Below are 21377 nucleotides of genomic sequence, written 5' to 3'. Positions count from 1 at the left end.
ATGTGTCTCCAAGAATGAAAGACTTTAGGATTTGTTCTTTTCACAGATTCTAGTATTTAATAATAGCTACCGATTACATAGTATTGTTGTCAGTAGTTTGGGTATGTCACATACATACCTCATTTAACCTTCATAGAAGCCCTGGAAGATGGGTGCCCTATTATTATGCCTATTTGAGAGAGGAAGAATAGTTAATGTGATTGGCTCCAGGTTCCACAAGTGCCAACTGGCAGGCAGTATTTGACTTTAAAGCCTTTATCCTAGGTCAGAGCTGCCTTGAGTTAGGAGAACGGATTTATCTGAAAATTTAGTTGTTAAAGTTTCTATGTGTGGAAACGGTGTCATAGCTTTGAACAAATGGATCACCAGCTAAACTGGGGGCAAGAATTTTATGTCTAATGCACACCCTAATGACAGTCTTAGAATTAACACAGTGTTTTCAGTTCATTTAAGGATCAGAGGATAACTTGTTCTGTCCTGCATATTTAATCTTTTTCATGGATCTTTCCCATTGAAATTTAAACCTGCTGATTTCTCTTACATCTTAAATCAAAACGAAAGTTCCACATTTTCTTCTTACCACCACCCTACCTCTTTCCATCCTTTCATTTCCAAATTTCTTCTTTTTTCTTTTCTTTCTTTTTTTAGACTTTATTTATTTATTTTTTTAAAGATTTTATTTATTTATTTGAGAGAGAGACAGTGAGAGAGAGCATGAGAGGGGAGAAAGTCAGAGGGAGAAGCAGACTCTCCAAGGAGCAGGGAGCCTGATGTGGGACTCGATCCCAGGACTCTGGGATCATGATCCGAGCTGAAGGCAGTCGCTTAACCAACTGAGCCACTCAGGCGCCCTAGATTTTATTTTTAAGTAATCTCCCAACGTTGGACTTGAACTCAAAACCCGAGATCAAGAGTCGAAGGCTCTGATGACCAAGCCAGCCAGGTTTCCCAAGTTTCATAAATGGAGTAGTCTCTGTCACCTCATCTCTCACCTACTCCTTAGCCTATTAAAATTTTGACAGTACCCCATCATTCTATGGAAACTATCCCTGTCCTGGTCACTGATCATCTCCATGTTCATAAATATAAAGGACAGTTTTTCTTTACTTTCCTTACTTGACCACTCAGCAACTTTTGGCATTGTCTACCATTTCCTTTTTCTTAAAACACTTTAATTTTGGGGAGCGTCTGGGTGGCTCAGTCAGTTAAGTGTCTACCTTTGGCTCAGGTTATGATCCCAGGGTCATGGGATCAAGCCCCTCATTGGCCTCCCTGCTCAGTGGGAGGTCTGCTGCTCCCTCTCCTCTGGCCCCTCCATCCGGCTTGTGCTCTCCCTCTCGCTCACTCTAATAAAATCTTAAAAAAAAACACAACAAAACCCACTTTAATTTTTGGCTATGTGCCATTAAACTTTCCTAGTTTTTCTCCATCCTTTTGTTGGTAGGTAGATTTTCAGTTTCCTTTGCAGGCTCATTTTCTACTTGGCTCCCAAATGTTCCTCAGTTCTTAGTCCTAACATCCTTTTTTCCCCTGTATAAATCTTTTTTTTTTTTTTTTTTTGGCAAGTTCATCCAATGTCCAGAGTTTTCCGTCTATACTCTAATCAGTTTTGAATTTATATTTGTACTTTATACTATTTCTGAATCTTGGTTTGGGTGCCTTCTAGACCAATACTACTTAAACTCTGTAGGTAAAGTTTGTGTGTGTGTGTGTGTGTGTGTGTGTGTGTGTTTAAAGATTTTATTTATTTATTTGGCAGAAAGAGACACAGGGAGAGAGAGAACACAAGCAGGCTTCCTGCCCAGCAGGGGGTCCGATGCAGGGCTCTATCCCAGGATGCTGGGATCATGACCAGAGCCGAAGGCAGCTGCTTATGACTGAGCCATCCAGGCACCCCTAAAGTTTTTAAAATATGGTATGTAGGGGTCGGTTAAGCATCTGCCTTCGGCTCAGGTCATGATCCCAGAGTCCTGGGATCCAGGCCCGCATCAAGCTCTCTGATTAGCGGGGAACCTGGCTTCCCCTTTCCCTTTGCCCCTCCTTTAGCTTGTTCTCTCTCTCTCTCACTGATATGTCCTAGCACAGCACTGTTGTAAAATACAGTAAAAAGAAATTACTAGAAAAATAAGTTCAAAAATAGAAATTTTTATTAGATTCAACAGATGTAGGATTACTCTGTCCAGTTGTAATAAAAGCTTCTAAACCCTTATTTGTTGTACTTACCCCATCATGACAGTAACAAATAGTTTGCTGACCACACTTTGTATAGCATTGTGCTGAACATCTTTTCTTGGATTTTTCTTCCTTTTTTTTTAACATTTTATTTTATTTTATTTTTTTAAAGCTTTATTTATTTATGAGAGAGAGAGAGAACGAGCTGCTGCTTGGTGTAGCCTACTGCCCTGGGAGATCTTGATCTTCCTTACATGGCCCCTTCTTGTCTCTTGACATTTTGCTTATACTCATTCCTCGGATGGACTGTGCTGCCTTCTGTTCAGACCTCTCTGTACAAGCTGTTCTCTTTGCCAGGAATTATTTTCTTTTTCCTCTTTGTTTTGTTAATTCCTACTCTTCCTTTGGATCTGAATTTTTAAACATTACTTCCTTGAAGAAGCATTCTCTGTTTCTTCCAAATTAGATTCCGCATAATAGGCTCTCTCAGCCCTCTTAGTCATTCTTGCATTGTATTAATTTTAGTTTAAAATTACACGGTTACTAAGTAATTGTTTAATAACTCTCTCATCCTATTAGATTGTAAGCTCTGTGAGGCCTAGGACCTTCCACTTCTTTGTATCCCTAGTGCCTAAAATATTATCTGCTGTGAAGTAGGCACATAATAAATGTTTGCTGGATGAACCAATGAAGAGTTGATGGTTGTTTGAAATTACCTTTACTAATCTGACACATGAAGTGCTCAATAAATATATAGTTAACCAATGGGGAAAGTGGATGTTGAGATGTATTTTTAAAGTACAGTATTGGAGCAATGAGGACTGCTGGAAGGAATTGTGTGGAACATAGCTTGAGTAGATTTGAATGCTGCGAGAAAATACATGGAGATATTAGGAAATAAGACCAGTGGATGAGAATTTGAATGTGACTTTCATAAGGAGGAAGTGGAGGTATTTAGAGAACTTGTGATTTGTCAAACCCTGAGCACAGTGAATGTGCAGGACAGGCTAGAAGGAAGAGAAGAAAACCTAGAATCTTGCCAAGAATTGAATACATCTGTGAGGTACTTATCAAGAGGGAAGGGTAATTCATTGAGGTTTAGGAAGAGAGAAGTGGCAGAAACTGAACCTTATGTGATCACCAAAAGGATGCTTTGCTGTTATTGATGAGTAAACTGTGTAGGAGGCCTAATGCTCATAGAAAAGTTGAATTTCTTTTCAGCTTCATATTATGAAATATGCTTATTTTATAAATGCTCAGTACTGTTAATTTTCGCTCCATGAGATGCTTTGTTTTCCTAGATTTGTTCAGCTGATGACAGAAGGAAAATACATATATGGGGTAGTTATTTTGTAGTGGCAAAAAATAATTAAATGAGACATGGTTCTTGGTTTTGCTTTCATTTACTTTGTTCCTTTTAAATTACAAAGTATTTGTGTTTTTATTATTAAGTAACACTAATATTAGGGAACTATGATTATGGTATATGTGTCTAACAATAAATTTTATAACACAGCTTGTGACAGGCTAAAATTTCATAAGTGTTTCATGGATTTTGTGCTGAGCAGAAAAACTGTGTAGTTACCTACCATGTTCATTGATTTCATGGATATTTATTATGTAACTTCTTTTAAAAAATTTTTTTTTAAAGATTTTTTTTTAAATTTTATTTATTTTATTTGACAAGATCACAAATAGGCAGAGAGGCAGGCAGAGGGGGGGTGGGGGTGGGAAGCAGGCTCCCTGCCGCGCAGAGAGCCGGATGCGGGGCTCGATCCCAGGACACTGGGATCATGACCTGAGCTGAAGGCAGAGGCTTTAACCCACTGAGCCACCCAGGCGCCCCTAAAAGATTTTTATTTATTTGACAGAGAAAGACAACGAAGAGGGAAAACAAGCAAGGGGAGTGGGAGACAGAGAAACAGGCTTCCTGCTGATCAGGGAGCCCATGCAGGGCTCAGTCCCAAGACCCTTGGGATCACGGCCTGAGCCAAAGGCAGACGCTTAAGGGCTGAGCCACCCAGGCGCCCCTGTTATGCAACTTCTATATTTGATGCACTACTAGGCATTGGAGATACAAAGATGAATTTGACCCAGTTTGTGCCCCAAAGCAGCATATGGTTTAGGAGAAAGTCAGATTATAAAACAAATGTATATTATGATGATAAATGCTAATATCTGGCAGCATAGGGTGCTGGGAGAATCAGAGGAAGGACCAAATATGGACCTTGAGGAAGTGGACGGGGCCAGGTGGACATGTTAGCACATAATTTTCAGAGGTGTTGCCAACTGGGTCCCCTACGGGGCCAAAAGTTGAAAACAATAATGGTCATTTTAGTCTATATGTGCTTGCCTAAGGAATAAGACCTGTGCTATTATCTTACCCATGTATTCTTGGGATTAAAAAAGAAAAATATCGGGGCGCCTGGGTGGCTCAGTGGTTTAAGCTGCTGCTTTCAGCTCAGGTCATGATCTCAGAGTCCTGGGATCGAGTCCCACATCGGGCTCTCTGCTCAGCAGGGAGCCTGCTTCCCTCTCACTCTCTCTGTCTGCCTCTCTGCCTACTTATGATCTCTCTGTGTCAAATAAATAAATAAAATCTTTAAAAAAAAAAAAAAAAAGAAAAATATCTGACTGGTATCGGGTGGATCAGAAGTGGAAATGTAATTTAACCCTCCAGAACTAAATGCCAGTTTCTCAGCTCAAGTCTTTGAATACTAGTAGTTGACTTAACTAGAATCTGTAGTACAAAATGTTACTATGCGAGTATGAAGACTATTGCAGGTATGTTCAGTTTTTAAAGAAATTAGAGTTTATTTTTCTTAAAGGGTGAAAACTAATACCTATCCCATAAGACATATTTTTTTACTTGGTGCTCATATTGTCAGTCAGTGGACCCTCAAAAAGGTTTGGTCTTAAGTCTTTTTGTTAAAAAGAAAAAAGAGAATTGGAACTGGTTTCTCTAAGGTATGGTAAGTGCATTCATGTGGTTATGGTTAGAAGATTTTTATTTACACCAAAAGAAAGCAGGCTTTAACTTCAGCTATAAAATAGTATGAAAATAATTTTCTTTCGCTTTTGGTAGATGACAAAGTTCCTAAAACATTCCAGAATTCCCTTGTTCAGCTTGGACTCAACACTATGAAATCTGCAAATATATGTATAGGTCGACCAGTGTTGCTTACCAGTTTGGATGGAAAACAAGAGGTAAGAGTCTTTGTCATTTCCTTAATTTAGAAAGATCTGAGATTTTTTTTACTATGATTTTCAGCAAAGCAGTAATAAATGAAAAGCTACATTTTAAAAGATCCTTGCATCTATATAAACTTTTCCTTCCTTTGATATCTATGACTATCCTGGGAATAGTAGGCCCTAAATGTCATAATTTTAGTAAAGAGAGGCCTTTTCTCCTGAGGTAGTGAGCACATAGTATCTGCCCTCTTCCCCCCAGTCTCTTAGTTATATTTTTTTTCACAGAAATGCTGTTTGGGAGTATGAAAGTCATCTCTTCTGTATACAAATATTTGATTGCCCTTCCTGTTTTTAGCTGTTTGTTCTTGCTGCTTTTCATCATACTTGAGGCTGGAAGCCTAGAACCTCGCCTGGTTCTGCCCTGCTGCAACCTCTGCCTCTGCCATTTCTTCTGCTGCTTCATTAGCCAGGGTACTCTTCATTCAGCGAAGTCCTCCGAAAATGATTTGAAATCTGTTATGTGCTGGGGCGCCTGGGTGACTCAGTTGGTTAAGCAACTGCTTTCAGCTCAGGTCATGATCCCAGGGTCCTGGGATTGAGTCCCACATTAGGCTGTCTGCTTAGCCGGGAGCCTGCTTCTCTCTCTACCTGCCACTCCCCCTGCTTATGCTCTCCTGCTCCTAATCTTTAAAAAAAAAAAAAGGGGGCGCCTGGGTGGCTCAGTGGGTTAAGCCGCTGCCTTCGGCTCAGGTCATGATCCCAGGGTCCTGGGATCGAGTCCCGCATCGGGCTCTCTGCTCAGCGGGGAGCCTGCTTCTACCCTGCTCCCTCTCTCTTTCTCTGCCTGCCTCTCTGCCTACTTGTGATCTCTGTCTGTCAAATAAATAAATAAAATCTTTAAAAAAAAAAAAAGTCCTTTGCTATGTCTTGTAGAAAACTATAAATGTATGAGCTCAGCCCACTATTTAGAGCTAGAAGTCTTTGCTTCTGTCCCTTAACATTTAATTCTGATGAAATCCAGGTTCTCATGAAGCTTTTGTGCCAGGTCAGGCTCCTTCACTATTTCCTGGATGTATTTTATGCTTCAGGCCGGATTACCTTACAGTTAGTTTGTCTTTAGTATTTTTTCCTATTTTTTATTTATTACATGTTAATGCCTTTGTCTCTCTTCCTAAATTACCTTTCAAATATTCAAATCATTTTCACTGTGGGATCATTGCTAATCTTCACAAGAAGATATAATTTTTATCTTAAAAGTTTTTTTGTAACTTGTCAGGTTGTAACTCCTTCGGGTTAAGGACTATGTTTTGCGGATCCATATGATCAGCTGTGCTTAGTTTTCTGCTTTATAAATTAATGATAATCTGTGAATATTTCTTTTCTCGTATTTTTGTTTCCTGTGTTCTGGGCAGGTCTATACGGCCTGGCCTGTGGCAGGATTTCCTGGAGGCAAGGTTGGCCTGAGTGAAATGGCACAAAAGAATGTGGGCATGAGGGTTGGTGATGCCATCCAAGTCCAGCCTCTGTTGGGTGCTGTGCTACAGGCTGAGGAAATGGACCTGGCACTCAGGTTTGGCTCTTTTCTTTGGTGACATTTTGGATCAGTGCTGCCTAGTAGAAATAGAACAAGAGTCACAAATGTGAACCACATATGCAATTTTGCATTTTCTGGTAGTCACATTTAAGAAGGAAAATGAAATTGGTGAAATAGTTAACATTTAATTTAATCATTATTTAAGTATTATTTAATATTTAACTAGTTATAAAATTTTAACTTATAGTAACTATTAAAACTATTAATAAGATACTTTTCAAACTAAGTCTCGAAAATCTAGCGTGTGTGTTATACTTGTAACACATCTCAATTTGGACCAGCCACATTTAAGTGCTTGGTAGCCTCATGGTGAGTGGCTGGTGGTCTGCTGTATTAGCACAAGCTCGATGAGTCCACCTAACGTATGGATTAGAGACTCCGGTATCCTGTGGTTAGAGTATGCTCTGATATTTTAGGCAAGAGGAGTTAGTATTAATGAATATTTAACAACGGTTTTCATCTTGTTTAACAGTGTAATCAGGGCTGTTGTAAAGGAGGGAGTAGAGTACTGTGAATAGGCAAGAAACAAGTTTTAATCAAGACTATTCCAGGGATGCTGGGTGGCTCAGTCAGTTAAGCCTCCAGCTCTTGGTTTAAGCTCAGGTTGTGATCTCATGGGTCATGAGATTGAGCCCCCCACCCTCCCACAGGCTCTGCCGCTCAGTGGGAAGTCCACTTGAAGAGTCTCTCCCCCAACTTGTGCGTGTGCTCATGTGCGCTCTCTCTCTCTCTCAAATAAATAACTCTAAAAAAACCAAATATCTTCAAGCAAAGTACCTGATTATATATTTTAACTCTGTGGTTATTCAATCCAGTAAAATAGTTATTTTTATCAGTTTTTCAAATGTCCTTTACCAAAGGCTAATTGAATCACCTTATCAATATAGTTAACCTTTATCACTCATCCTCTTGGATACTCTATATCTAATAGGATTGTAACTCAGTTTTCATATGCAAGTCTTACCAAAATTTGTTTATAAAAAGAATCTTTTGATACTTTAATACTACCTTACTAACAGTTTTGGGGATGTGTTTACTTTATATATAAGAATCACAAAACATTTAACAATCATTAACTTTATTTTTTTAAAAAATTCTATTTATTGGGGGCCTGGGTGGCTTGGTGGGTTGAGCCTGTGCCTTCGGCTCAGGTCATGATCTCGGGGTCCTGGGATCGAGCCCCTCTTCGGGCTCTCTGCTCAACGGGGAGCTGCTTCCCTCTCTCTCTCTGCCTGCCTCTGCCTACTTGTGATCTCTGTCTGTCAAATAAATAAATACAATCTTTAAAAAAAAATTCTATTTATTTATTTGAGAGAAAGAGCGGGCGCACAAGCCGGGGGGTGAGGTACGGGGCAATGTAGGATGGAGAAGCAGACTCCACACTGAGTAGGGAGCCTCACTTGGGCCTCAATTCTAGGACGCTGGGATCATGACCTGAGCTGAAGGCAGACATTTAACTGACTGAGACACTCAGGCGCCCCTCATTAGCTTGATTTTATTGTTTTCTTGTGCTACTTTTGTAGATTCCAAGCTTGAGCTTCAGCATATATATATGTATATGTATACATGTATACATATACGTGTGTGTGTGTGTGTGTGTGTGTGTGTATTTATAAGCCAGGAAACTTTTTTCAGAGGAATTAATAATACTCTAACAATAAAATTAAAGAGGAGAAGAGAACTCAACATGTGTTGTGCACCAGCTGTGTACGAGCACACATGCATACACACTTTTCCCTCTTCTCTTATTTAATCCTCCTTCAAAATGCCCATATTGCCCCTTTCTTAAAGATGAGGAAATGGGCTCCATGAGAAGTAACTTACCCATTATTATATGGGTTAGGTAGTAGTTCTACTCAGATTAAATATTAATCTTTAGATTGTTTTGAGGCAGTGCTGCAGGTTGCAGTCATCAGTTGACTGGATTTTTTTGATGATTTTTTTGTGACCTCTTGAGGGCGCAGCAGTCTTAGGTGATAATGATTATCTGCTGTAGAGGAACTGTATGTTTTAAAAGGAAGCTTGTTTTTGTTGTTGTTGTTGTTTTTTTAAAGATTTTATTTATTATCAGAGAGAGGGAGATAGAGAGCATGAGTAGGGGGAAGGGCAGAAGGAGAGGGAGAAGCAGGCTCCCCACTGAGTAGGGAGTCTGATGCTGGGCTCAATCCCAGAACCCTGGGGTTATGACCCAAGCCGAAAGCAGGTGGAAGCTTGGTTTTTAAAATTTTACCAAAAAAACCCCTTGTGTTTTAAATGCAGCAGCAGAGTTTAGATAAGAAACTTAATTTCCAATAAGAAAAATCAGTAATTTTATTTTGCTGATTAAATCCTTCAATTGCTTCTGAAAAGATTTATTAGTGAGGTTAGAGCTCCTTCTAGTGGAAGTGATTTTATCTGCATCCATTCTTTTTTTAAAAGCAAAACTCGTTAAAGTATTTTTACTCTTCTTATACATATTTGCAAGTATTTTCTGTTCAGAGTTTAATAAATAGAAATGATTTAAGCAAGTATAACTGGTTTCAGAGTTCTATAAACAAGTGAATTAAGCATTTTAAGGAGGTACAGTTTCCTACATAGTCTGTATGTATATTTGATTTGAAATTTCCTTCTTGTTCTGTTTTTCTCTCTCTCCTTTATTTGAATATACAGTCAGTTTTCATTATTAGCAGTATGTTCTATAAAATTGCTGTGAACACTACATTAGCTAATATTGAACCGTTGCTCCTAGGGGTATGTATGTTTACATATACATGAGATATATGTTTATGTTTAATGTTACATGTTTATATTTAAATGCATATTTAATGTATATTATAAATAATATATTAATAACATTAATATATTTAGCACATATTTAATATACAAAAATATGTATATCTTATATACATTATAATCTTAAAACAACTCGTTCTGATAGATTTTATCTTTTTTATTTTATAAAAGAGAAGCACTAGTTTAGAAGTGTTATGTGACTTGCCTGAGGCCACCTCACTAACAGATGTCAAAGCTGGGATTCAAATCTCCGGCTGGTACAGGAGCTGGGACTTTTTGCTGTACATCGCACTGCCTCCTGCTATCTCTACTGTCCATCCTCTAGTTATCTCTGGAAGAATTGAAATAAGAGTACTTTCTCAGTTTCAGCTAGGAAAGTGCTTAGCGACTCGAATTCTTTTTGCCTGTTCTGTGCATGTCTATGAATGACTAGGAAAGCTCTGCTGGTATTGATTTTAGGGTTACAAATAAATTTTAGCAAGTAGGTGAATCTGCAAATAACGAAGTTGACTATATTGGTTTTGTTTTTACTAATAAAGTATTTGGAGAACAAGGCTTAGGTTTGGACTAGGTGGGTCTGCTAATATACCTCTTTCTGAGCTAAACTATTACTTCTCCACTGATCTCTGGCAGAGCTCACAACTGTAGGACTCCTGTGCGGGTATGGGCTACTTGCATGTGGGGAAGAAGGAAAAATGCACATATTCTGAGAACTCTCCAAGAACATGTTTCTTTACAAGTGTAATGATTTTTAGATGTACCTATTTGTACTCAAGCAACCTTCTAGGAAGACAGTTGTTAGTAGGAGAAGGGGTTCTCATATTTCCCTTTCTGGAGAAAGGTATGTCCTTTCTCTAGAATTAAATTCCATTATACCCTTACTCTCCTTTTTTCTTATCTCTACCTTTTCAGGTAATATCCTATAAAGGACTTAATTTTCCTTAAAGTTAATTTATAAATTATAGAAAGGAAATGAAGTAAGCTATTAATAAAAGCCTTTCTCCAAGCTAGGCAGTTTCAGAAAGGGAATGATTAATTTAGGCCAGGGGTTTTCAAATGTTTTTTGGCTATGACACAATAAAAAATACACTTTATTGTGATTCAGTGTATGCATACATTCCACAGATACAGGGCACATATGCTCTCACATGTATGTAGCTGTATACATGTGTATATAGATGTGTGTGTGTAAGATCCGTATGTATAAGAAAGTAATGCTTTTCTAAGTGGTATTTTCCCTTTTTATGTGTGATGTACTTTGACATTTTGTATTCTATCAAAAAAAATTCTGGATGGGATTGACTGAAATGATTTCATGATCCACTATTGGATAGTTCTCTAAACTTTAAAGAACATTGATTTAAGTCACTAGGATACCAAATTGCAAGTGATATTTTCATGGCTATTAGAAGTATCTGAGAAGCATAAATTATTCCCAAATTGTACAAACCATTTCCAGTTTGTGAATTATTCTTTTGACTAGGTTTATATTACAGCTGTGTACACGTAATTTTATATTACATTTAGTCTCTGGTATACTTAATTCTGATTTTTATTTCCTCCACCTTTTATAGTGACAAAAATGTGGATATTAATGAAGAACAACTGGCTGGTTGTCTTCTGAGAAAGCTAGGTGAGGCATATATTTTAAATAGTTTTTTAAATTATAAAAAGCAAGGTAGCTGTAATTAAAGTAATGTGTCTTTGAGGTCTTGTGTAAATCATACTTTTATTCAACATAATGTGGAGTGTTCTTCTCAATGAATTAATGCCCTTTTGGGACAGGAATTTTTCTCCCCAATTAATTGATTGGCACTTAAGCATTGAAGAGAATATTTGACTTATCTATGGATAAAGTCAGTGGGAAAACTGAGACTTTTAACCCTTGAGCTCTTCCTCTTTCCAGTGAGAAATGTTATCTTGGAGTATTAGTTAGGTGTGCCATTTTAGGTTTGTTTATTATTAGATGTGGAATGCCAGACTATTTGTTGATATAGTTGATAGAATCCTAGATATATTGACTGTGGAGAATTTTAAAGAATTATCTTGTCCTTCTGTCTCCAGATGGTGCTCTATCAAATGGGAACTGTCTCCTTTTTATGGCAATTATTTTATTAATACTCTTATCTTTGATTTAGTCTTTTCAGTCAGATAGTTTTGTTAATAGATGGAATAAGTTGCATTTAAACATGAAATGGGTGAAAAGTTATGCTAACACATATATTTAAAAAATTATTTTCTAGATGGCAAGATTGTTTTACCAGGCAACTTTCTGTATTGTACATTCTACGGACGACCATGCAGACTGCAAGTGTTGCGAGTGAAAGGGACAGATGGCATGATACTGAGAAGGCCTCAGAATGACTCTGACACTGATGCCCAGGGAAAGGCCTGTGAACAGTCCAGCATGGAAACCAGTACCCTGGATGTATCCCTGCAGCTAAGCCAGTTAGATCTGGAAGAGCCTCGGGACCCAACATCAAGCAGTACTCCCCGCAAACCAGTAGATGAAAAAATGTTAGATAAAACTAGTGACATTTTGTCGGATGTTACACAGAGTCCTGGGAATAGCAGCGGACTTGGACTAGGGGAAGTCACAGGACTTAAGTGTAGTTTTAATTCAGCCAGAGGAGAAAATGAGCAACTTGTCAATGAAGAGAGATTGCTAAAGTCAGCATATGTGGGAACAATGTGCAACACTGATATTTTTTATTTTATATCTTCAACAACAAGAGTCAATTTTACAAAGATTCATACAAATTCAAAAGTGCAAGACGACCACTTCAAAGTAACTTATGGCATGATAGGAGGCTTAAGTAGTCAGCTGAAAGCGATTAGAGAGATGATCGAATTGCCTCTCAAACAGCCTGAACTTTTCAAGAGTTATGGTATGATTTCTTCAATGTATTGCACCAGAAGTATTAAATTCAAACAAAAAGCATTTGGCACATTCCACTTATGTAATAATTGCTCACCCTCTTTTCTTGGTTTTCTTTCCTGAATGGTAGGTATGGTAGGAGGTGTGAGTTGCTTTGGGAGATGCCAGTTAAGTGAGCCTTTTTCTGTGCTTGATCTCTTTAGGTTATAATGTGAGTTAGTTGCAGCCTTGTCTATTCTAATTGCATACTTCCACAGTTATTTGTATTGGATTTAGAATTAGTATCTTGTCATTCTAGATCAGCTGTAATGACCAGAGAAGTAAACCAAACATTCAAATATGTTAGATAAAACTTCTTTGTTAGGAAATATAACTGTGCGGATTTCTTTGCATTGAAGCAAGTGGTTAAGAGAGTGATTGGCTTGAAGGAAACTCAGGGCTACCTCTGTGTGGTAACTGCCCAGATGCTCTGCATGTATTTGGTGCCTATAGTTTGGTGCTTCTTTCTCTGTCTTTTCATTTTTCATGAATCTTTATATATAAAAATATGTGAACCCTTTGACTGACATTTTGCTAGTAATGCTTATATAATCTAAGATGGCTAGTTGGGTGAAAATTAGGATTGATGGCTTGCTTTGGGTGCCTTGTTCTTGTCTGAGCTTCTCAGCCAATTTTTCACTAGTGTTCCTGGCCTGGTTGGGTCTAGAGAGAGGGGGAGAGAGAGAAAGTCATTGCTTGAGATCAGTGTTTGGCCAGTTAGTACATTTTTGGAGGAGGGGGGGCAGGGGCAGGAGGTCTGGCTCTTACTTTAGTTTTGTGATACAAGGTAAATTTATATTTTATAACTCATATTTGCAGTCATATGATAACACAAGAAACCTAGTAATGCTAAATCCATTGTTCTCTTCTTTTTCTTCTAGGAATTCCCCCTCCTAGAGGAGTGTTACTCTATGGCCCTCCAGGTACTGGAAAGACAATGATTGCCAGAGCGATTGCTAATGAAGTCGGAGCCTATGTTTCTGTAATTAATGGTCCTGAAATTATAAGCAAGTAGGTGCATAATTTAATGGAATAAACAGTGTTATTAAATACTTCTTAAAGGTGATTTTAAAAAAATGACTGCATAGCATTCTGTCTGGATATTTCATATGTGGAAATAATTTAAATTTGCTTTTGGTTGTATATACAAATTAAGTTTGGAAAACAACTTTTGAAAGTAAGTTTAAGTACTCTGGAAGTATTTGAAAAGTTAGATGAGCTTTTATAGATGAAACTTTAAAAACATTAAGTGTTGGTTCTTAAATGCATTTTATTTGTTACAGATTCTATGGGGAGACAGAAGCAAGGTTACGTCAGATATTTGCTGAAGCCACTCTACGGTATTTACATGTAGATTTGTAATTAGTAATCTAATTAGTAACTAATTTGTAATTAATAGTCAAGGCTATGTTAAAGTAGAGTTACTAACATGTTATATGAAACATGAAAGAACACTACAAAAATAATACTGATAGTTTTAGAAATGACTGTAAATCTAATGAAGTTGTATTCATCTATTTTTATCTAATATTGTTTTGGAAGTTTGATCAATGAGTTATTGAATTACTTAAAGTAGGACAATTAAGACACTGTTGTATGGTAAATCATATGATTTTACTTCAGATATGCATTTCTGATGTTCTCTCTTTAGAGTGCCTATGGTACTTTAGGATATTCAGTTTATCTAGTTACTTTAGTAGATTATATTATAGTATCCCTTTATGCTTAAAATTTTTTCTTAAATTATAGTTTGCTTCAAAGGGACATATCTTTTGCTTTTTAAAAACAATTTTTATTGATTATTCCTCAGTTTAGGCTACCATATTATGTTGCAGTGAGTATAAGAATGTGGCCTATAACTTGGTCTAATATATTATTCATAATAAGGCTATGTCTTTGCCATTTTTTTGGCATTTAACTAGCATAATTCTGCTCTCATCAAAAGAACAATTTTTTAAAGATTGTATTTATTTATTTGCGATAGAGCAAGAGCAAGTGAGAGAGAGAGGAAGAGAACACAAGTGTGGGGGGAGGAGAAGGGGCAGAGGGAGAAGCAGGCTCTCCACTGAGCAGGGAGCCTGACACAGGGCTCAGTCCCAGGAGGGATCATTACCTAAGCTGAAGACAGACTCTCAACTGACCAAACCACCCAGGTGCCGCCAAAGAACTTTGATTTTTCAAATTGTTTTTTCCCAGAGATCGTATATGAAATAAAGTAGTCCCTTATAAGGTTTGTAGTCCCAATACTGAAAATTTGAGAACCAGTGGTATACTGTATTGTGTAGTGTGTTTTCATTGTTGTTTTGTTCCTGGCAGTTGAATCTTTCTTTTGTGAGAGAATGCACATCTTTTTATGGGAGAACTGATCACTTTGAAAGTTCTTTTTTTAATAGGGCAAAAAAAAAAAAAAAAAAAAAAGAGGAGAGAGAGAGAGCACATTTGGAATTTCTGTACCTTGGACTTTACATCTGCTCCAAGGGACATCTCTGGCCTCAGATTCTGAATTGATGCAGTCACAACAATTTACTGGGCATTAGAGGGCAAGTTCTGTTTGGGCGTAGACTTATCTCATGAGCAGTAGACTATTCTTAGTACTCTGCTTTTTGTTGTTCAGATGTGCTAGAATGTGGTGAATTAATAATTTGGACTAGAATTAATGTAAAGTTTTTCAGTTTAACATCCTGTTGCCTTTGTCTTTAATATTATTAACTGAGTCCTGAATTTGATGCATTGGATTTCTTTTTTTTATTAAGTTTTTATTTTAATTCCAGTATTATTTACAGTGTTGTATTAGTTGCAGGTGTACAACAGTGATTCAACAATTCTGTGTGTCACCCTGTGCTCCTCATGACAATTGCCCTCCTTAATCCCTGTCCTCTATTTCACCCTTCCCTCTGGTAGCCATCAGTTTGTTCTCTATAGTTAAGAGTCTGACTTTGGGTTTCTCTCTCTCTCTCTCCTTTTTTTTTTCCCCTTTGCTCATTTGTTTTATTTCTTAAATCCAACAGATAATTGTATGGTTTTTGTCTGTTACTTGTTTCACTTAGGGTTATACTTTGTAGCTCCATCCATGTTACTGCAAATGGCAAGCTTTCATTCTTTTTGTGGTTGAATAATATTCCATTGTGTATATATAACCATATCTTCTTTATTCAGTTATCAGTTGGTGGACACCTGGGCTGCTTTCCTAATTTGGCTGTTGTAAATAATGCTGCTATAAACACAGGGGGGCACGTATCCCTTTGAATTAGTGTTTTTGTGTTTTTTGGGTAAATACCCAGTAGTGTCATTGCTGGGTTGTAGGGTAGTTTTATTTTTAACTTTTTTTTTTTTTTTAAGATTTATTTATTTGACAGATAGAGATTACAAGTAGGCAGAGAGGCAGGCAGAGAGACAGAGAGGAGGAAGCAGGCTCCCCGCTAAGCAGAGAGCCCTATGTGGGGCTCAATCCCAGGACCCTGGGATCATGACCTGAGCTGAAGGCAGAGGCTGTAACCCGCTGAGCCACCCAGGTGCCCCTATTTTTAACTTTTTGAGGAACTTCCTTAGTAGCTGCACCAGTTTGCATTCTAACCAACAGTGCATGAGGGTTCCTCTTCCTCCACATCCTCAACTACACTTGTTTTATGTGTTTTTGATTTTAGCCATTCTGACAGCTGTGAGGTGATAGTTCATTGTAGTTTTGATTTGCATTTTCCTGTTAAGTGATGTTGAGCTTCTTTGCATGTTGCCTGTTAGTCATCTGTATATCTTCTTTGGAGAAATGTCTGTTCATGTTTCTGTCCATTCAGTTGGATTGTTTGCTTTTTGGGTGTTGAGGTATATCAGTTCTTTATACATTTTGGGTAGTAACTCTTTACTGGATATGTCATTTGCAAGTATCTTCTTCCATTAATTTTGTTGTTTGTTTCCTTTGCTCTGCAGGAGCTTTTTATTTGATGTAGTCCCAATAGTTTATTTTTGCTTTTATTTCCCTTGCGTCAGGAGACATATCTAGAAAAATGTTTCTATGGCTGATGTCAGAGAAATTACTCCCTGTGCTCTCTTCTAGGATTTTTATAGTTTCAGGTCTCACATTTAGTTTTTTAATCCATTTTAGATTTTTTTTTTTTTAAGATTTCATTTATTTATTTGACAGAGAGATAGAGAGTGCACAAGTAGGCAGAGTGGCAGGCAGAGGGAGAGGGAGAAGCAGGCTCTCCACTGAGCAGAGAGCCCGATGTGGGGCTCCATCCCAGGATCCTGGGATCACGACCTGAGCCGAAGGCAGCCGCTTAACCGACTGAGCCAACCAGCCATGCCTAGATTTATTTTTGTATATGATTAAGTTTGATTCTTTTGCATGTGCATTTCAATTAAAAAATTAAACGTATTCAGTTTCAACTGAAATGCAATAAATCCAATTTAAAAATCAGGTGTATTTTAAAGAATTTATTTTAATTGTTTGTTTTTAGGCACCCATCAATTATTTTTATTGATGAGCTGGATGCACTTTGTCCTAAAAGAGAAGGGGCTCAGAATGAAGTGGAAAAAAGAGTGGTAGCATCGCTGTTAACATTGATGGATGGTATTGGTTCAGTAAGTATAGCACCAGTATTGACTCTGTGTAAGAAAGGGTTGGCTCCTAATAATATATGTATGTAGTAGCAAAAACTATTAAATATGTCTGAGTTTTGGGGTAGTCTAGGATAGGGAATAATATTAGCCATAAAAACTAAAGGAAAGACCCATAAAATAATTTTCTTCAGCAGATATCTTAATAACTTCTAGGAGGATATACTGCCATGTTTTTCTAGAATATAAAATAATAATATGCAATGATGGATTTTTTTTTTTTTGGTAGTAAATGGTATTAACTTAAAAACCTGAAGCAAAAATCAGTAAGGTTCAGATCAATAAGAAATTTCTTAAGTCTTATATACTCATGTAAAAATGGATTCTTTTAAGGTTTTAAGTTGGACAAGTGAAAGAAATGAGTGAGAATAATGGAAAATATGTTTGTACAACATTTAAAGATTTTATTTGTTTATTTGACAGAGAGAGATCACAAGTAGGCAGAGAGGCAGGCAGGCAGAGAGAGAGAGGGAAGCAGATTTCCTGCTGAGCAGAGAGCCCGATGTGGGACTCGATCCCAGGACCCTGAGATCATGACCTGAGCCGAAGGCAGAGGCTTTAACCCACTGAGCCACCCAGGCGCCCCTGTTTGTACACATTTAAAAGAATCTACCCATGTTACCAGATTCTCTGATAGGGATACACTCGGATATTAATAAAAACTATGTGCTGATTATGAAAGGAAGATCCATAGGAGTAGTGACAGCAATGAAGAAAAATTCTCTCAGACCCCTGATAGCCATTTACCAGAATACATTTCTTATTCTGGATTGTAAAGAACTCATTTTTTAGAGTCATGTTAGAACCAAAAGAAATTTTAGAACTCATGTAGTCCCAAACCCTCCTTTTGCACGTTAAACAACTGGACAGTTGAAACTTTCTGATTTTTACTACCTATTGGTAGAAACTAAACATGTGAAAATAATGTGAAGGTTGAGTTTTAAGTCTCCATTATTTGTTAACATGTGTTACAGTTTTTAAAAATTATTTATTTTCGAGAGCATGCACAAGTGCTCGTGAGCACATGTTTGCAGGCAGGGGGAGCGACAGGGTGAGAGGGAGAGAGAACAACGTTAAGTAGACTCCCCACTGAGCATGGAGCCCAGCGTGGGGCTCAGATCCACAACGCATGAGTTCATGACCTGAGCCACAGTCAAGAGTTGGACACTCAACTGACTGAGCCACCCAGGTGCCCCAACATGTGTTATAATTTTAAGTGTAACAGAAGAGTTGATACCTGAGGGAGGCAAGTAGTCACCTGGTTCTCAGTCTTGGTGCAATAATTTGGTGTCATTATGTCCCAGGTTTGGTTCTCAGCCCTTAAAAATTGGAGACTTCAGTGATGCTAGTGTGTTGGGGGTGGCAGGGCTCTGAGGACTGCACCACCATAACAACACTAACAAGAGACATACATAAACTGGGATGCCAGTTTGTCTATTTACAATAAGACGTAAAATCATTAAGCCAGCCAAATATCTTTGTTATGGATGACTTTTTCCACCTGGAAGGCAAATATGTATGGAGAGCTGTATTATAATTAAAAGAGTTCTGGTGAGCATGAGATCAGATGGAAGCCTTTATTTTGGAGGCTATTAATTGCTGCCTCTTTCTCTGCTGCTGGGATAGGTCTGCTGTGTACTGGTGGTTTTGCCTGTGGGCAGGACTGGAAGCATGTAACATAGATGTTAGTATGAAAATGCTTAAGGGCCATTGATTCTAAATTCATAACTTAGAGATTTTTTTGTAATCCGTGCATTTTCTGTTAGCACAGCCAGTATAAGTGAATAGGTTTAAATTTCCTTACTTTGAATGACGTGTCAGTTTTTGACGTGTCAGTTAAGTTTGTCCCTGTGAGATCATACATGGGTCATCAGAATAAAATGTCGGATAACTTTCACAGATGGCTGATCATTATCATAGTTCTTTATAACTTGTTCCAAATGTCATTCCTATGTGAAAAATCCGTATGTATTCAAGGATGGCTGATGCTCAAGGTGTTGGTTCCATCGTTATCTATATTTCTAGAAATTTAAACATTTATCAGAATAAAAAAAGTGCAGTCCACATGTGAGTAATATTTTTTAAACAACTGTGTAATAGAGCCTTGTTCTATTAGAATAATATGCAGGTCATAGTCTTTGCCTAGGGGAAAAGGACAATGTAAAGTAAAACAACTATATGGTAGGATATTATGACAATGGTGACGTTTAGGTACCAAGAATAGGAGAGACATCACTTATAGTTGGAAAGGTATGTAGTGGAAAACTTTCTAGGTGAGGGAGTATTTAGGCTGAACTTAGACAAATGGGGGATGAGTAATTAAAGTGTGAAGGATAAGACTTAACAGCCTGGACACTTAGATCAATCTTGTTTATATAGCCAGTGCCTATATACACACACACACACACACGCGCACACACACACACACACATATACCTTTTAGGTATATATATGTGGTAATATATATGTATGTATATATTGCTTTTAGATGAATGTATAATTTATTCTCATTTTATTTTGTAAGGAAGGAAGTGAAGGACAAGTGTTGGTTCTTGGGGCCACAAATCGCCCTCATGCCTTAGATGCTGCACTTCGAAGACCTGGACGATTTGATAAAGAGATTGAGATTGGAGTTCCTAATGCTGCAGATCGGCTAGATATTCTCCAGAAACTGCTTCAAAGGGTACCCCATTTGCTCACTGAATCTGAACTGTTACAGCTGGCAAATGGTGCTCATGGGTACGTTGGAGCAGACTTGAAAGCCTTGTGTAATGAAGCAGGTGAGAGTGCTTTGCTACTGAGTCTGTATTGATGGGCTTCATAAATCTGGCTTATTTGCATACTTATTTCTTAATGGAAATAGCTGATATTTTTTCTAATCATAAAATATGTATTTATTGAAAACTAGATAATTCTGAAAACTATAAAAAAGAAATAAAAATCACTCATACTTCCCGAAGGTAACCACTATAATAGCACATCTCCTTTCACACTTTTCCTAAGTACACACAGACACACACATACACATATATCATCAGATGCATTAATGGCAGTATTGACGATGACTATTTATTGATACTGTGCTGTGAAAATTAGGGAGAAGAGCCTACAGGTGGATCAGAATTTTCGTTAACAGGAGCAGCCTTTGTATTTTTTGAAGTGCTGAAAAAGTACGTAGCAAAATCTAAGAATTCTTTGCCGCAGAGTATGTGATGGTGCTGTTTAAGTCTGAAAGTGTATAAGGGGTGTGAGTTGACTCTTTGACTTTAAGAATGTCCCCATGGCATAAACTGTCTTTGCTTTGGAAGCCCTTAAGATCTTTTAACATTTTTGTAATTTTTCAGAGTAATTTTAACCATGAAAAATGTATTCAAATCAGGGCAGATTTTATAAGCTATTGAAATATTTCATCAGGCAAATAAGTATTTACTGAAAAAAATATCTGATTGTTGTTTTTGGTTTTGTTTGTTTGTTTTTTGGTCCTAAGAGAATGTGTTTATTTTCTGGTAATCTCTAAAGGCTGGGCATATACCTCAAAGCATACCTGGTTTGCCGGTAATCCTAGGTTCCTTAAATTTATTCCCTTGTGTATGTGTTTCTAGGTCCTTTTATACTTCAGAAGGAATTTTTTTCAGTTGTTGTGTTCTGTTGTTTCAGTTTGTGACCTATCCAACATTTTTAAAAGTTTAAGTTTTAAAAAAAGTTCAGCACCTTTAGGTAATGGAAGAAATGGAATTTTTGAGTTGGAGCTTTAGTTATTTTAGAGATTTAGTATAGAAATATGGTAACTTCTTCCAAATTATGGATTCATAGTTAATATAGTAGGCTTTAAAAACCCTTCCTTTAGTCCTTTCGTCTTTCTAATCTGGCTAGATATATGCAGAGAAGAGAATATAGAACAAAAAACAGGTTGGAAAAGAAAACCTGGAAGGGATATGTAGGGTTCTTTTTTTCTTTCTTTCTTTTTTTAAAGATTTTATTTATTTATTTGAGAGAGAAAGAGAGCATGGTGGGGTTGGGGAGGGCCAGAGGGAGAAGCAGACTCCCCATGCTGAGCAGAGAACCTGACGTGGCACTCCATCCTTGGACTTCAGGAACATGACCTGAGCCAAAGGC

General features: G+C 37.5%; 1 protein-coding gene across 1 annotated transcript in view; it reads left to right on the top strand.

Moving 5' to 3' along the window:
• The window catches only part of SPATA5 (spermatogenesis associated 5), a 336855-nt gene that overhangs the window by 578 nt on the left and 314900 nt on the right, over positions 1-21377 (top strand). The window contains exons 2-9 of the mRNA XM_045998426.1: positions 5258-5379; positions 6777-6934; positions 11305-11363; positions 11974-12618; positions 13529-13658; positions 13931-13987; positions 17102-17225; positions 19786-20041. Coding sequence (XP_045854382.1) covers positions 5258-5379; positions 6777-6934; positions 11305-11363; positions 11974-12618; positions 13529-13658; positions 13931-13987; positions 17102-17225; positions 19786-20041 — 1551 coding nt within the window. The remainder of the gene's footprint in view (positions 1-5257; positions 5380-6776; positions 6935-11304; positions 11364-11973; positions 12619-13528; positions 13659-13930; positions 13988-17101; positions 17226-19785; positions 20042-21377) is intronic.

Source organism: Meles meles, chromosome 2, assembly GCF_922984935.1.
Source record: "Meles meles chromosome 2, mMelMel3.1 paternal haplotype, whole genome shotgun sequence".
Lineage (NCBI taxonomy): Eukaryota > Metazoa > Chordata > Mammalia > Carnivora > Mustelidae > Meles > Meles meles.
Note: the sequence above shows the minus strand (reverse complement) of the source record. Positions and strands in the feature narration are given on the sequence as shown.